The following is a 16,631-nucleotide window of genomic DNA, read 5'->3' as shown; positions in this document are numbered from 1 at the left end:
TCCTCGCAAGTCGCAATATCGTACTCACTACATTCTCATACTTGTCCTCATTTATGAAACCTTTTTTTGTCCACACACTACTTGGCCAACTGATCTGTCATTTTAGTCCAATAATTGTACAAAAGCAGGATACTACATTAGGCAGTCAAACTGCTGTTTTAGTATAAAAAAAACCGGCCAAGTGCGAGTCGGACTCTCGCACGGAGGGTTCCGCACTATCAACAAAAAATAGAGCAAAACAAGCAAAAAAACGGTCACCCGTCCAAGTACTGACCCCGCCCGACGTTGCTTAACTTCGGTCAAAAATCACGTTTGTTGTATGGGAGCCCCACTTAAATCTTTATTTTATTCTGTTTTTAGTATTTGTTGTTATAGCGTCAACAGAAATACATCATCTGTGAAAATTTCAACTGTCTAGCTATCACGGTTCGTGAGATACAGCCTGGTGACAGACGGACGGACAGCGGAGTCTTAGTAATAGGGTCCCGTTTTTACCCTTTGGGTACGGAACCCTAAAAATATACGTCAAAGATTACTTTCGCCAAGGCCCCAACGTTGTCTGTTTTTTTGACGGCGCAGTCAAACGGTATCACTTCCTGATACTGGTTGACTGCGCTATCGAAAGGACGGATGACAAAATGAACTTCAAATCGATTCGTAGCCATTTTGCTGGTTGATCGGCTTTGTATGTGTGAGTTTTAGGGATGTGGACTGGTCGATTTTTATCATGTTACGTATCGATAAGCGTAGTGGAACGGAAACACTTGAAGTTTGGAAATCTTCGCTAAAAATGAAACATCGTAGAAATGCTAATGGGTAGTGAATATATATATATCTTGCACTTGAATCAAGAGCTGATTTACCTTTCGAGCGCATATTAGGCCATTACTTGGGATAATTAATATAAATAATTATGAATGACACACAACACAAACGCCTTTGAAAGTATTAATCGCCGGTATTGGCACGCAGCGCAGCTCGGCCATCTCGCTCTCACTGCGGCGTTGTTAGGTTAATAATAAAAGTAATATTCATTTCAATGAAATGCTAAACTGATGACTCAATTCCGGACCGGGGAATGGAATGTACGCTAACACACCTACCTACAAATAGTTAGGTCGCGAGTTAACTCATCTACCTACCTTGTAACCGTCTCATCATTCTTGTAAAATTCATAACAAAAATAAAATTATGCAAAAACAAAAACATTGTGTGGTCGGTTTGTTTTTTATAACACACTTTGTCAGTCGGTAGCGCGGATGTTGTTATACATTAAAGGCCTGTTGCTAGGGTGTTCGAGTACGGGCCTTTGAAACGAGGAGTTAAAGGCGAGCGCGTGTAACCGATAGCAGGTATATACAGGTTGGCCCATTTAGATCGGTCAGTATGGGAAAGTCTGAAACTATAAGACTTACGAAGATCTGTTCTTAGGAATCATGTCCTCGATTGTAATAACAAGAAGAACTGCATTCATACATTTAAAAAAAATCTATACTCAGCTCGGGAATCGAACCCGGACGTTTTGAAAAATAAAACGAAAACTATTTATATTTAGATATTGATTGTGTAGGTCTTAAGCAGGACATTATTTTACTATGAAACATGATGTCTAAAATGAATAAAATGCATTGTTTTCATATTCTTTAATTTATTTTAGTAAGTGACCGAAATTACCACCGCCTTCTTATTATTTTGAATACAGGTTTTTTTTAAATGTATAATTGCAGTTTTTCTTGTTATTAAAATCGATGACATGGTTCCTAAGAACAGATGTTCGTATGTCTTATAGTTTCAGATTTTCCTATACTGACCGATCTAAATGGGCCATCCTGTATATGTACATATTATCATCATTAACCGAGCAATTTTCATAGGAGACCGAAGACTCGAGATGTTGTAAAACAACGTGTAAAAAAATTATTATTATAAAGGTTCGCATGCGGCTGGCGCACGCTTAGCAATGGATGTAACAGGACAGGAGTCGTTTAGCGCAGCTTATACACAAGGGTACAGTGCAGAGTGTGCAGCGCCCGAGGTTGACGATCTGCGAGAATGCGCCAACCGCCGCGCCGCATCGCACCAAGCGACCAGTGATATAGATTGACGCATCTGCTGCATTCGATAAAACCACTTCAGATTGAGAACGACCAAATCGTAGCTCGAGTATTAGATTAATGTGACAGAACGTTAAGATGAACGAAACAATCAGCAAATTTGTTTGACTATTAACTGCGACTAACACCTTGCGATTTTGATCGAACTACTCTTATGGTTTTTTTGTCAGTGATTTTGTATGATTATACTAAATTGCAAGAGAATTCATAGGTATGTAGATACGTTTGACGCGTAGTTTCATCCGCTATTGTTGCAGACTGTACCGCTACAAGGACATGTGCCACCTAATTAATTAGTTCTATATTAATCTAGTTAGACTAATGGCATTATTCATAAACGCGCTACAAGCCTTTATTAGCTATTAATCGTTTGTCTTGTATTGTCTCACTGATGTATGTATTTGTAAGAAAAGGGACGTTCGAATTGGCCTGTAATGTAAGGGGGTATCTTATCGAGGCACGCGCACCGTGCGTCACCCTGCGATCGCGCACGGAATGACGGAATGTACAATAGGTATTTCAAATAATCATTGTATACAAAAACTCTCGAACAGTAACAAACAAACAAAATCCTAGTTAGTGTAAGCGCATTCAGTGCAATAACGACGTAGTGGCCGATTAGAGTAACTGAACGTTAACATTAGGCCAGGTAAAGTTCTGTAATTTAGTACTAAATAAGTTCTCTGCCTACTATAGGTAGTTAGGTACATTCACAGAACATATTAAAGAGGTTAGAACGGCTATCGCGCGCGCGTCGCCGCTCGTTCCTCTCCACATTTCCACATTTCTCGCGCAACGGTAGTAAAAACTTGTGTGCCTGGTGAATGGATACGCCTAAGATACCCTAAGCCTAAGCCAAGACCAAGCCTAGGCCAAGCGCCTAAGATAAGATAAGATTTTTGTTTCGACACTTAAAATAAAGCACCTTTGCAACATCGATCTTTCAACAGCGATTCCTAAATATTTGTTTTGAGAGGGCACTTAACATATTTTTGTTAAAAGTTTGAATAACGCTCATTTTTATATCACAATCGCCATCGTCACGGTATGAAACTTGCCTAAAACCTTTTTCTTCCTGGAGGAAGTCACAACGATATTAATTTCGAATTACCCCACTTTTTTTCAGTTTTTACCACTGAGAAAAAAATTGTTGTTACCGCTGGTAACGAGTGGGATTAACCCTTAATTTCAATTTACTGAAGTCGTTGTTACTACTGGTTAATTTAATTATACATAGGTATAATATATTAAGTGTTATTACACATTACTCATCTAGTTTGATGTCGTAATGGGAAATAACGGCGATGTAGTTCGCCTCAAATCCAATTTACATTCGTTAGTATAATTGCGAATTATATAGAATTATAGTGTTATACTTTCAAACACATGATCTCTTAACTCTATTACGTGTATATCGAAGGCGTGCTCTCATTTCATGTGACCTAAATTAAACCTAGAACACCGGAATACTCCTCGCGATATAGAGAGGCGTAGATGCGTATATAGAGTGATATGTACATGGAATTCCCTGGGGAAATCTGTGGAATTTTTCCCAAGTCCGATGCATTTCGGATTTTCCTTATTGCTTTGCTGGGATTAGAGTTATAGTAAAATAAGGAATGATGACTCATGATTAAATTAGGCTTAATATAAGTCTATATCGGCGTCACTGGCCAGAAGACCTTTTATTATTGGGCAAGCGCGTGCCAATCGCATAACTTAGCCTGCATTTCCTCGGTACCTCTAGGACAAGTTGCTCGGTTAAAATAAAACGAGCCGGTTGAAATCGTCTTCCATGGGGAATGGGGACTGCCACTGGCTAAATTCTTGTTAGATTTTTAATCAATATATTCCTAGATGACAACCCTATTGATCAACTCAATCCAGTGGTGTGTCTTCGTTATTAACTTCGTGTAAACGGTCCATTAGAGCAACATTTCTACCCTGTGGTTAAGATTTGAAGTGTGATATCGTTGTCAATTGCAGGCGCTGGAAACGACTCATACTCGATGTCGCAGTCGCAGAGCATGAACTTCTCGCAGGCGATGCGGCCGCGGCCCGCGCACCCCGCGCAGGCCGCCGCGCAGCAACAGCAGGGCCCGCAGGCGCCTATGGGTCAGTACGCGACTACTACAACTACATCAACTACATACATGTATTGTTAGCCGCTGGCTAACATAATCTAAGCCCCGGCATCTAAGTTCGCCTTTGTACCTTTATTTCTGTGAATATTATGTAAACCTGTGTTGTGTACAATAAAGTGATTACTACTACTACTACTACTACTACTACTACTACTACTACTACTACTACTACTACTACTACTACTACTAAGTAATATTTGTTTGACAAACAAAATAACGTAACACTAGTGGCTCTGTGAGCTGTAGACCTCGCGAGCATAGCTTATTGGGACCGTGCACGATGACAGCGCCACACAGCGGTTTGATCAATCAACAATACAAAGATTTTAATTTATTAAAAAAAAAAACGAAGTTTAAGTGAAAAAAAAATACAAAAAGTTATGTCTTACTGGGGATCGAACCCAGACTTTCTGTGTGCAAACAAAAAAAGCGATTGTTTACAAAACGCGCCATGATAGTTCTTAGCTAAGCTGACGAAATTCGGCTACTCATTCTCGAGTACTAACTAAATATGTAAATACCGCCTAAACCAGCAATACTATTTTTCTATATTTTTTGCCATTTACTATGTAAGTGTGTCTCAAAAAGAAAATACTCTTATCATATCGATACGACTATTTGTTTAAGGGCGAGGTATCACAACTCCTCCATTTTTGAAAATTTCCAAAAACGGGATCGACAAAAAATTTTTATTTACTCATAGAATCTGGTCACAAAATTTCACAAGAATCGGTTGAGAATTGTGACCTGTAGAGGAGAACATCCGGACATACAAAAGCAAAATGCCCGAGTCAAAACGTAGACCTTCGCTACGCTTCGGTCAATTATAACGGTTTGATTGCAGGTGTAGCCGCGGCGGGTATCTCCCGCGAGCAGCAAGCGAAGATGCTGCAGCAACAGCAGCAGCACATGCTGCGCGCGCAGCAGCAGCAGCAGCAGCAGCAGATGCGGCCGCCGCCGCCCGAGTACAAGGCGCGCTTCACGGGTCCCGTCGGGCCGGGCGCCCCCCGCCGCCCCGCGCCGCCGCGCGCCTACCCGCCGCACCTGCCGCGCCAGTACCCGCCCGAGTGGCGCCACGCCATGCTGCAGCAGCACCAGCGCCAGCAGCTCCACCACCAAGGTCAGTTTCATGTAGTCATATAGTGTGCGGTGTGCGCCGACTCGTCAAATATTACCGGACCAAATAGGGCTTTCCCAGCATTTTTCGATTAGTGCTCCGAGAAATTGTTCAGATTAATCCCTGTCGCTTTTATCCGCCGGCGCTCTACGCCTACTTATGTGCCTAAGGAAACTTTCCAAAATTGCGAAATGTTTCGGAAATTTGACGTAGGAAAATAATCGGAAAAATTCTTATATTTTTCTATGAGAATTGAAACTTTCCAGTTTTAAATTAATTTTCCCATATTTCCTAGTGAAAGTTTCATGAAATTTCCGAGAATTTATAGAATTTTATGGAAACTTTCCGCAACTTGCACATCTGTATCTACGCCACATTTCCATCTTCGTAAGTCATCAGTTTGGAAGAGATCCCTGACTGACTACCAACCCACTAGAACTCATCACCACTTCGTCCAAAATATGTCCAAAGAAATTAGTCGTTACAAAACGCCCGTGATAATGATCCTCAGCATAACTCGGGTTACATGTTTTGTAGTTTATGGTATCATGTTATTGTTACATGTTCAGGCGGAGGATTCGGCATGGGCGGCATGGGCGGCGTGGGCGGCATGGGCGGCATGGGCGGCGCCACAAGCGCGACTAGCGCCGCGCAGCAGCAGCAACTGCAACTGCAGCACTCGCGCATGCAACAGCAACTCTTGCAGCAACAGCAGCAACAGAGGTACTTAAACGCACGCTCGTAACTGACCATCAGTGAACTTTGTGTCTTTACAATAAGGTTTACAAATAAACAGTACTTATATAGATGGTACCGATACATACAACTATGTCATCTTGACAATTATTCCATGTCAACTTGAAAAGAAGCAAGTGGTATAAAAAACCGGCCAAGTGCGTGTCGGACCGCGCCTATTCTAATTATGAAAGACTTAATTAGAATTCACTTCAATTAACACGGGATTCGACAGTCCAATGTTGTAAGGTTCGGCAGTTTTTAGACCGAAACCGAACCCTCGGCCGAAACATAATTTTGAAACCAAAACCGAAACTTCGGTCGGACAGTACTTATATTTCTAGTCGTTTGATTAAGTTTTTATTTACAGAGCGTCGAATCAGCAGGCTCCTATGACTCATCTCATCATGCAGCAGAATCAGATGATGAATGTGCAAGGACAGGCAAGTTTCAATATCCATCACGTTCAAAACTCTATTTCATTATCAACACATATCTAATACCTTTAAACGAGCAATTCTTGTTTATTTATTTATATATATATATATATTTCGGGGATCTCGGAAACGGCTCTAACGATTTCGATGAAATTTGCTATATTGCTAATGGAATTCCTTGCCGGCGTCTATATTTCCGAGCTCATATAACCCGGCAACCTTCAAATCAAGGGTGAAGAGGCACCTTCTGGGCAGACTCGCTCCATCGTAGGCCACGTCTTCGCCTCGGCTAGTCTGTGACCATGAGTAAGCCCATTTTTAATTAAAAAAAAAATGGGGGTTTTCGGGGGCGAAAAATCGATCTAGTTAGGTCTTATCTCTGGGAAAACGCGCATTTTCGAGTTTTTATATGTTTTCCGAGCGAAGCTTGGTTACCCAGATATTTCAATATTATTAAAGCTATCGCAACTCTAGTCGACGTCACCACGAAGTATAGACAAAGCGAACTAAAGTTTTACACTAATTTCAGATGCCGAATATTCACATGAACCAGAGTCAGAGCATGTCGATGCAGAGCGGCGGCATGGCCGGCATGGGCTCGCACGGCGCGCACGGCTCGCACGGCTCGCACGGCGCGCACGGCTCGCACGGCGGCATGCTGCAGCAGTTCCCGTCGCTGCACGGCTCCGGCTCGTTCTCGGGCGCCACGGCCGACTTCAACCTGGACTTCCTCGACAACATGCCCGCCAGCGACGCAGGCGGCCTTACCGCCCAGGAGCTGCTCAACTCGCTCGACAACTCCCTCTTCAACGACATCCTGTAGGTGTCGCCCGCTGACAATCCAACCTCTAGACTGAGCTTAGGCCAATTCTTTCATGAAACCGATGCTGCCAAAAATACGGCGGTGCGGGGGGACGAGGTGAGCAAATCCCGTGCCGTGATTGGTCCGTTCAAAGACACGGACCAATCACGGCACGGGATTGACTCGAAGATGGAGTAAAGCTTTGGATTCCTCCGAAAACGGTGCCGTCATATGACGGCCGTCATATAGCGGCAGCAAAAGACGGCCGTCTTTACGGTGGCGACATGTGGAAAGTACCACGGCGTCATAACATACCGTCAAGGTCAAAGCGGCAAATTTGAAAAATGTAGGCGCGAAATGTAGAAAATTTGAATTTCGCGCCTTTTCCTACTGACAAGATTTGCTTGAACATCTAGAATTTACTTGGAGGATGCAATATCATCAGAAGAGGAAAATAATCGTAGCACGGAATCATTTATTCAAAATCTCGTGTCATTTATTCAAAATGGCGTCACCGCTATCTAATAAAACGTTCACGAAACTATCGACAAGGTCATGACGGCCGTCATCTTAAGTTACGTTGACAATCAACGTAACGTAACGCCATCTAGGAAGCCGCGCCATCTTGTTTACATAGACAACGTTCTAGTGACGTCAGTCAACGCTATATAGCGGCCGTAATATGACGGCACCGTTTTCGGAGGAATCCAAAGCTTAACGCTACCGTATGTGTGGCAGAGGGGGTAGCGCGACTATGCTATGTCTAGAGGTTGGATTGTCTGTGGTGTCGCCCGAGTGCCGACCGACGGCCCCGGGGCGACCGTCCAGCCCGACACCGTACCGGAGGATGATCGTCAATTAGTGACGTACGATCATATAGTGTATTGTGCCAAGGAACGAAATGGAGAGAAGTTGAACGCGTAGTAGAATTGGGAGCGTAGCGAAAGATTCTAAAGGCGTGGCGTGATAATAGAAAGATGACGAAATTTTGTTACACAGTGACGCAAAAGGAATATTAGAATCGTAACCCAGCGGGCGCGGCCCGGAGCGATGATGACCAAAGTTTTTAAACGGGAATTTTAAAACAATTTCCAGCGGCTAAAGTGATATTTAGAATGTTCTTTGCCGCGAAAAACGGTGTGTTCGAAGATTCTCCCGTACTTTTATATGAACTTTCAGCGTTGTTTTAGTCTATTTATATTCAAAGATATCGATTTCATAGTATTTTATAGTGTTTACGGTTGTTAATACTTCTTTTGTAAATATTTTATCGTACTTCCAGGATGCGTAGTAAATATTCCGATCCGCGTTAAGACCGCGCCACGACGTTACCGCCGCTGGCGCGGGTTCCAGTTCCCTTGTAAAATAATAGGTCCTCCTACACTCGGAGTAGATTAATTGATAGGTATTATATTTATTTGGAATGTATTGTAGATATGAAATGAAGCACAAAAGACATTATATCAGTAATAGAATGAGTTTACCTTCCGTAGTGATTGTGTAGTCCCCTAACCCGCAGTCCGCCTGGGGTAGAGCAACCCCACCTACTTTATATCATAGTGCAAATGTAAATTTATGTAATTACGGCTAAAGTAAGATCATTCCTGTACCTAAGATAATTATTTAGTAGATTATACTGTGATGACGGTCTCAATGGTCAATAGGTAACATTATAGTATCAATTATTATAGATAGATAGATACTGTTGACTTAAGTATTGTCAGGTCTAGAATCGTTATTGTTAAGGATCTCATGTATTATTTAGGATGGTTTTGTGGAAATCTGGAATTTACAAAATGTTGGCTTTTATAATAATTAAATTAAATCATGACATTCTTATTATTCCATATATTTTTATTTATATAATTTTGTCACTCGGGAAACTATCATAATATGTTAATATTATGAGACATGAAAGTATCGATATAAGTTATATAATAGTTAAGTAACGATTCCACTTTCATAGGGAGTGGGGCGTCTGCTCTCTGCAACTCGACAAATGAAATACAGCTATAGAACCAATTGTGAATGATAACAACATTCCAGAGCCATTGTTAACAATGTTTTAACTTTAGGACCAATTTTTGAATGTTCTTTTGAAAATAATATTGCATATTGATACAAGACTTTTATTTTTCTCCGAGAACAGAGGAACCTACTTATTTATACGCTTAAGGCTCTTATAAAAAGTTAAACTCTTAAATTATCACAAATTATGAGCACGGAGACAATGCTTTAAGAAGGTAGACAATACAAATATAATCTATGGCACATTGTGTTTGTCGGTAATAATATTAAAATACAAAATGGCATAAAAGTAAATCAAAATTAATTTACAAATCCTATTACTTGGTGCATGATGTGATTGTTGATCGAGATAGCGTACTAGCGACGCCACATCGGTTTAACCTTTTGGACGCCAATGACCGATATATCCGCACCGTAGGTTCAACGCCAAAGACCGATTAATCGGTCCCAGACCACAGAGAAACAAACCTACGTGCATAGAGTTTAATTTCAGTTTTGTCACTTCGGTGACGTGGCGTCAGCGTGACAGCTTTTGTGTATCACACGGCGTCGAAAAGGTTAAAGTTGCTAGTAGGTAATGTAAAAATGCATTAATTTTTCAGAATTCAAAGCGTGCAAGTATGTATTCGCCTTTCTTGTAAAGAAAAATAAAACAGTACTTGAAGGGCACGTCCCAAGTCACCACATAATTGAATCTGCTTCGTGCTTGTACAAGTAGTCGGAGAACTTGTCCAGTTTCCGCTCTAAAGCATTTATCTCCGCGGCTAATTCTCATACCATCTCGTTAGGCTTGCTGTGGAATATCCGCGGGTTGCGCACGCGCGGGCTGTAGAAGTTATTGGGCTGGATGTACTTCGCCATGATTGGCTCGTCGCGCATCGAGCCCATCTTCGTGTCGTAGATGTTCTGATTAGTCTTGTTGTCGATGGATTTCACTATGAAGGAGTGCATCTCCTGCCTGTGCTTGCGAAGTCGGATGCAAGAGAATATGGTGATGAGCAGGATAGCAAGCTTGAGGAGAGCGACAACGAACAGGCTCAGCATAAATATGACGAACTGCTGCTGATACCAGTCTTCTATTTTTTCCAAGCATCCCTGCAATTAAAAGTGCTACCATGAAAGTCGATAGTGGCGAGGTATTTCATATATCTGCATCACGATTTATGGGGTTCAGTGATACCTTGATGTTATCGTCCTATCGCATTACATTATTTTTGCACTTAAATGTGTCAATTAAATGACTGACAGTGATATCTAAAGCAATGTCATTTGAATGATTTGTCTATAGGCTCATAAGATGACTGCTAGCAGTCATCTTATGAGTATAATACAACTGCTTTATTTTTTTTAAAGATACAAGTTCCGATCATCTTGATTGAAAGAGGTATGTTTTCATTTACAATAATAACTCTTTTTTTTTAAATAATAACTCAATTTTTTTTAAATAATAACTCTTTTTTTTTGCTGCAGCTGTCATAGAAAAAGTAATGTATGCAACAGCTCATAATTGGTTCTTAAAATTCTCGGGTCTTTTTTTACAAAACTCGACTACGTCTCGTTTTGTAACTTCGACCCTTGAATTTTAAGAACCCTTATTATATCACTGTTGCATAAACTACTATTAAAATGCCTAATTAATTACATTGGTTACGGGACGATAACCAATAGGGCAGTAACGTGCGACGTAGGCCGCACTTGCACGTACCTACAGCAGCTCGGCTTATGGCCATGCATAGTATTCACGTACCACCACGTGCCTGAACTTTTTTTATGATATAGGAGGCAAACGAGCAGACGAATCGCCTGATGGTAAGCGATGCATGCCCATGGACACCTGCAACACCAGAGGGGTTGAAAGTGCGTTGCTGGCCTTTTAATTTGAAGGTCATATGAGTCCGGAAATACCACAGGCGACACAGATAGAATTTGCGGATCTCTGCGTAGCGTTGCGACGCGGGCGGCACGTACACAACGCATGCAGCAGGCAGCAGCCTAGCTCTGCGATCGTTCTACAGGTATAGTTTGTAGCTTTCTAGTAGACCCCGAAGGCTTATCCTATTGTCTATTGTTCAGTAAAACCGCACGTGCTACTTACCTGCAAAAAAGGGTCCTAATATTCTATTTGGCACCTGAGCGCGGGCTAGTCCAACGCTCAAAAAACTAGTGTAGGTGCGCTCTCCGATAACGCGCCTTTGTTACGCATTTCGATGACACATTTTAGACTGGTTCTGTAGCGTTCGACTCGCCGGCACTCAGTAACCGAAGTACCGATTTTTTATGCAGGTGGCACGTGGCACGAGCGGTTTTTCTTAACAATAGACAATAGGATTAGCCTTCGGGGTCTATTAGAAAGCTACAAACTATACAGTAACGTACCACCACGTGTCTGAACTCGGCGTTAGGCGTGACCTCCTGGCAGCGCGAGGCGTTGCGCGGCTTGGGGTTGAGGTGTGACGCGGGCGGGGCCTGCACGCAGCAGCTCGGCGGGACGGCCATGCCGCGCGGGCCCAGCCGCCGCAGCTGCCACACCGACAGGTCGTAGTTCCGCGCGTCCGTCATGCCGCAACACTGCAGCTGGGGATTCAAACTTGCGTGTAACACAAATATAAACATGCATTTACTCGATATACCTACTTTCAGAACATGGATCCAACAAATAAGGCCAATGATTGAGGACTATAAAGGCCCGTCTCCATATTGCGCGGCAAACTATCGAACAGCGAGGCAGCCGCGCGCAATGGATACCGGGTTGGCTCGCGAGCCAACGCGATCTGATCGAGTTGGCTCGCGAGCCAACCCGGTTTGCCGCGCAATATGGAGACAGGCCTTAAGAGATACTGATTTGATCCCCATGAATCTTGAGCGAAAATTAATGACCTGTTTACTTACGCTACACGATTGATTGTCCCGCGTTTTAGACACTATCTCTCGTGTAACGTACAGGGAGAGCCCTGTACTCTATAAATAGGTCTAGGCAGGCGTGTCTCACTCCGCGATTTCGTCGCTTTGCTACAGGTAGCTAAAAGTACATCCGTTCGGCCCCAATTTTGGGGAAAGCCATAAGCCGCGCGTGGCGCTGTCGCCACCTAGCGGCCATATCTGTGCTGATCGTAACAGACGCGTTTTGTTAGAGAGTGAGTCTTCTGTACTTAGTACTATTATTTTTTCTGTGGTCTAGGTAGGTAACCTATCTCTTATTATATCACCCTATCCGAAAAATAGGGCCCGGGAAATAATGTGATACAATTTTTTACAATTTAGTAGTTTGGTTTATACCTATTACCTTTCTAAATAACACTAAGAAAGACTACCTCCGTCTGAGCGAGGTCGAGCGCCGCAGTGAAGTGCTCGTAGTCGACACGCCTGCCTAGACCTACTTGGTCTAGGCAGGCGTGTCTCACTCCGCGATTTTGTCGCTTTGCTACAGGTAGCTAAAAGTACATCCGTTCGGCCCCAATTTTGGGGAAAGCCATAAGCCGCGCGTGGCGCTGTCGCCACCTAGCGGCCATATCTGTGCTGATCGTAACAGACGCGTTTTGTTAGAGAGTGAGTCTTCTGTACTTAGTACTATTATTTTTTCTGTGGTCTAGGTAGGTAACCTATCTCTTATTATATCACCCTATCCGAAAAATAGGGCCCGGGAAATAATGTGATACAATTTTTTACAATTTAGTAGTTTGGTTTATACCTATTACCTTTCTAAATAACACTAAGAAAGACTACCTCCGTCTGAGCGAGGTCGAGCGCCGCAGTGAAGTGCTCGTAGTCGACACGCCTGCCTAGACCTACTTGGTCTAGGCAGGCGTGTCTCACTCCGCGATTTTGTCGCTTTGCTACAGGTAGCTAAAAGTACATCCGTTCGGCCCCAATTTTGGGGAAAGCCATAAGCCGCGCGTGGCGCTGTCGCCACCTAGCGGCCATATCTGTGCTGATCGTAACAGACGCGTTTTGTTAGAGAGTGAGTCTTCTGTACTTAGTACTATTATTTTTTCTGTGGTCTAGGTAGGTAACCTATCTCTTATTACATCACCCTATCCGAAAATAGGGTCCGGGAAATAGTGTCATACAATTTTTAGTAGTTTGGTTATCATACGGCTACTACTTTTCTAAATAACACTAAGGCCCACTTGCACCTTCCCACTAACCCGGGGTTAGGCGGTTAAACCGTTAACCTAGTGTCAAATTGTACTGGTAACCATGGTAACTCCAGATTTAACCGGTTAACCCCGGATTAGTGAAATGGTGCAAGGTGGGCTAAGAAAGACTACCTCGGTCTGAGCGAGGTCGAGCGCCGCAGTGAAGTGCTCGTAGTCGGGTACGGCGTAGTAGGTCTGCAGCGCGCCGACGCCGCCGCCGCGCGCGCTCTGCAGCCCGGCGCAGCGCGGCCACGCCGCCGCCGTCACGCCGCCCAGGCAAGAGCACACCAGCAGTGCTAGCACCATCAGGAAATACTGCGATAGGGACAAAAACTTTCTTTAGAGTGTTTTAGGTTACCTGTGCGTTTTTCTTGTGGACATCATAAAATAAACCAACTTTAAGCCTTTGTAAGGCAGATTGAATATATTTCCCACATGATTTTGAACTTTGTTTCGATTTGATAGGGTTCAATTTTGCATAATTTCTGACACTCTTAAGTACCTTAAGTTAAAACCTTTCTACTTCTTAAAATTTCTATGATGATAGTTAACTTTTGTAATGTCCATAGAAAAAACGCCACTTTCCCCGAACGTCAATGACACCTTACTCCCCAATAAACAAATTATTTATTTACGAGCCCATACCTAATACTGCCCCGCTGCTGGGCAAAGCTCCCCTTCTCTTTCTTGGAAAAGGCGTCAAGCTCGACCCGTCATCTCCGAAACTTGCTTATAAAGCTTTTGGTCATCATATATGGTACGTAAGCCACGGTTAAGTCCCTTCTTTTCTAATGCTACCTATAGGTATGTATAGTGAAGATGGCTCAAAAAAGGTTGTATAATTGACAAGTAGTTATTAGTAGCAGGTACCTATTGTACACTTACAAATGTGAGTATGACATATGACGGCATGTATGTGGCCCAGCAGCCGAGCGCGGCGGCGGCGCACACGGCCAGGCCGGCGGCGAGCAGCGCCAGCGCGGCGTAGTGCAGCGGCGCCTCCGCCAGCGGCCCGTCCGGCGCCGCCAGCAGCCGCGACAGCAGCACGCGCCGCGAGTCCACTAGCAGCAGGAACCCGCATACTACTTCCACGAATCCGCACGCCTGAACATTTAGTTATATTATAACTGAGTCATCATCTTCCTCGCGTTGTCCCGGCATTTTGCCACGGCTCATGGGAGCCTGGGGTCCGCTTGGCAACTAATCCCAGTAATTGGCGTGGGCACTAGTTTTTACGAAAGCGACTGCCATCTGACCTTCCAACCCAGAGGGTAAACTAGGTCCGTATTGGGATTAGTCCGGTTTCCTCACGATGTTTTCCTTCACCGAAAAGCGACTGGTAAATGTCAAATTATATTTCATACATAAGTTCCGAAAAACTCATTGCTACGAGCCGGGGTTTGAACCCGCGACCTCCGGATTGCAAGTCGCACGCTCTTACCGCTAGGCCACCAGCGCTTTCATATTATAACTGAATATGAACTTAAAACTTTTTACCCCGCGTAAGTACCAATTAATTTTCAAAGATCACGAAAAAAACATAACTCTGTATTTAAGAATCAGAACCCCCGAGTTATTATTTGTAGTTACAGAAAAGGGCTACATTTTAGTACATTATTGAGACTGTTTAAGCAGAACAACAATGCCCATCCGTAATTTCATGAATGAGTGCTTGGGTTTGCATTGGAAAACTAACAGAATTTTGATTGCAGCACCGAGATATGTTTATTAACTTTAGTGTGACAAAGGCCTAAAACACCTATCTAGTTGTTTGTCCATACGGACTGTTGACTGGTAAATAATGTTGAAAGCAATGAAGTCTAATGTAGGTGTGCAATCGTTTATAATAAATAGCTCATATCTATAGCTACATATAAAATCCCTAATTCTTACCTTGTAAATAAATAAATATGTACATATTGTTCATCCAAAATAAAGATCTCTATCTACAAATTCTAAAATAGGTAAGTACATCGTGATTACTTTGACGACCGGTCTGGCCTAGTGAGTAGTGACCCTGCCTGTGAAGCCGCGGTCTTGGGTTCGAATCCCAGTAAGGGTATTTATTTGTGTGAGGAGCACAGATATTTGTTCCTGAGTCATGGTTGTTTTCTATGTATTTAAGTATTTGTATATTATATATATCGTTGTCTGAGTACCCACAACACAAGCATTCTTGACCTTACCGTGGGGCTTAGTCAATTTGTGTAATAATGTCCTATAATATTTATTTATTTATTACTATTGATTTAATTAAACGTACCTACTTAATTAATTAGTTATAGGTAGGTTACCTACATAATAATTAATCGTTTGACCATATTTTGGTTGTAAGAATGATTATCTGATAGCGATGGGCGCTATCACCAGCCACCCACCAGGTAAACAATGCGTGTCGTAATAACGGCCAAACAATCACTGCATTCCAACAATGAAAGATACAATTGTTTATTCGCTCGCACATGGGTCATTTGAGCGTCATTGTACCTATATATACCTACCTGCATAACTCTGATTATCTCGGTTATTATCTTATTATAGGAAAACAAACATTTTGTTCAATAACTTTTGGCCCGCAATATTTCATGAGAATTTTAGAATCCGCATAAAAATAAAATAGCGTAGCTTCTTAATGGGTGAAGTAAGGATGTAACGCCTCGCTTAATTAATGAAATAACTGCTTTAGTCGTATGACGATTTTTGGAAATCATACTTACGAAGAATATGGTGTTGAAGCAACCAAAGAGAACTTTAGCACTCGCCACTTTTTTGCACTTCATTTTCGTTTTGATATGTAAAATGTAAGATCCATTCAAAATACAACGTTAGTAACGACGCGGAAAAAGCGGACGACCCGGCGAACATGCGAGCAAACAATAATACAGTGAATAGATTCGCCGGTTTTAGGGAGACACGCTCTGCTGGGCAGGTGGGGTGACTAATAATTAAGGCAGTTTTGTTTAAAGTTAATGCATGAGTTCCTCTCCAATGTGTGAATGTGGTGGCACAATTCTATTCCATTTCGTATTACAATGGCAACGCGTATTGCGGTTAGGTACTTGTAGCTATTTACTTACCACACAAAATCTTTAATCGCAATGTGAACTTTATAGCGTAT

At 42.7% G+C, this 16,631-nt stretch overlaps 2 protein-coding genes across 2 annotated transcripts in view; one reads left to right on the top strand and one right to left on the bottom strand.

Annotated features, from left to right (window-relative positions):
• The window catches only part of LOC134662462 (neurogenic protein mastermind-like), a 41,497-nt gene extending 34,127 nt beyond the window's left edge, over window positions 1–7,370 (top strand). The window contains exons 5-9 of the mRNA XM_063518692.1: window positions 4,101–4,229; window positions 5,103–5,378; window positions 5,945–6,098; window positions 6,481–6,553; window positions 7,077–7,370. Coding sequence (XP_063374762.1) covers window positions 4,101–4,229; window positions 5,103–5,378; window positions 5,945–6,098; window positions 6,481–6,553; window positions 7,077–7,370 — 926 coding nt within the window. The remainder of the gene's footprint in view (window positions 1–4,100; window positions 4,230–5,102; window positions 5,379–5,944; window positions 6,099–6,480; window positions 6,554–7,076) is intronic.
• Window positions 7,371–9,957: 2,587 nt separating this feature from the next.
• Window positions 9,958–16,579, bottom strand: LOC134662916 (CD151 antigen). Its single transcript, XM_063519221.1, has 5 exons — window positions 16,231–16,579; window positions 14,399–14,617; window positions 13,646–13,828; window positions 11,754–11,951; window positions 9,958–10,472 (listed from the first exon to the last, which is right to left on the bottom strand). Exons 1-5 carry the CDS (start codon window positions 16,291–16,293, stop codon window positions 10,149–10,151), a joined length of 987 nt encoding a protein of 328 aa, XP_063375291.1. The 5' UTR covers window positions 16,294–16,579; the 3' UTR covers window positions 9,958–10,148.
• Between the last annotated feature and the right edge of the window lie 52 nt (window positions 16,580–16,631).

Source organism: Cydia amplana, chromosome 3 (assembly GCF_948474715.1).
Source record: "Cydia amplana chromosome 3, ilCydAmpl1.1, whole genome shotgun sequence".
In the NCBI taxonomy this organism is placed as follows: Eukaryota; Metazoa; Arthropoda; class Insecta; order Lepidoptera; family Tortricidae; genus Cydia; species Cydia amplana.
The sequence above is the reverse complement of the archived record's forward strand: the minus strand, read 5'-3'. Positions and strand labels throughout refer to the sequence as shown.

Excerpts from the sequence above, each read along its gene's own strand:
- LOC134662916 (XM_063519221.1), bottom strand. The coding sequence starts at position 16,293 with ATGAAGTGCAAAAAAGTGGCGAGTGCTAAAGTTCTCTTTGGTTGCTTC. Across the intron at positions 13,829-14,398 it reads CATATGTCATACTCACATTT|TATTTCCTGATGGTGCTAGC; the intron begins GTAAGTGTACAA and ends TCCCTATCGCAG. Across the intron at positions 11,952-13,645 it reads TCGACCTCGCTCAGACCGAG|CTGCAGTGTTGCGGCATGAC; the intron begins GTAGTCTTTCTT and ends TTGAATCCCCAG.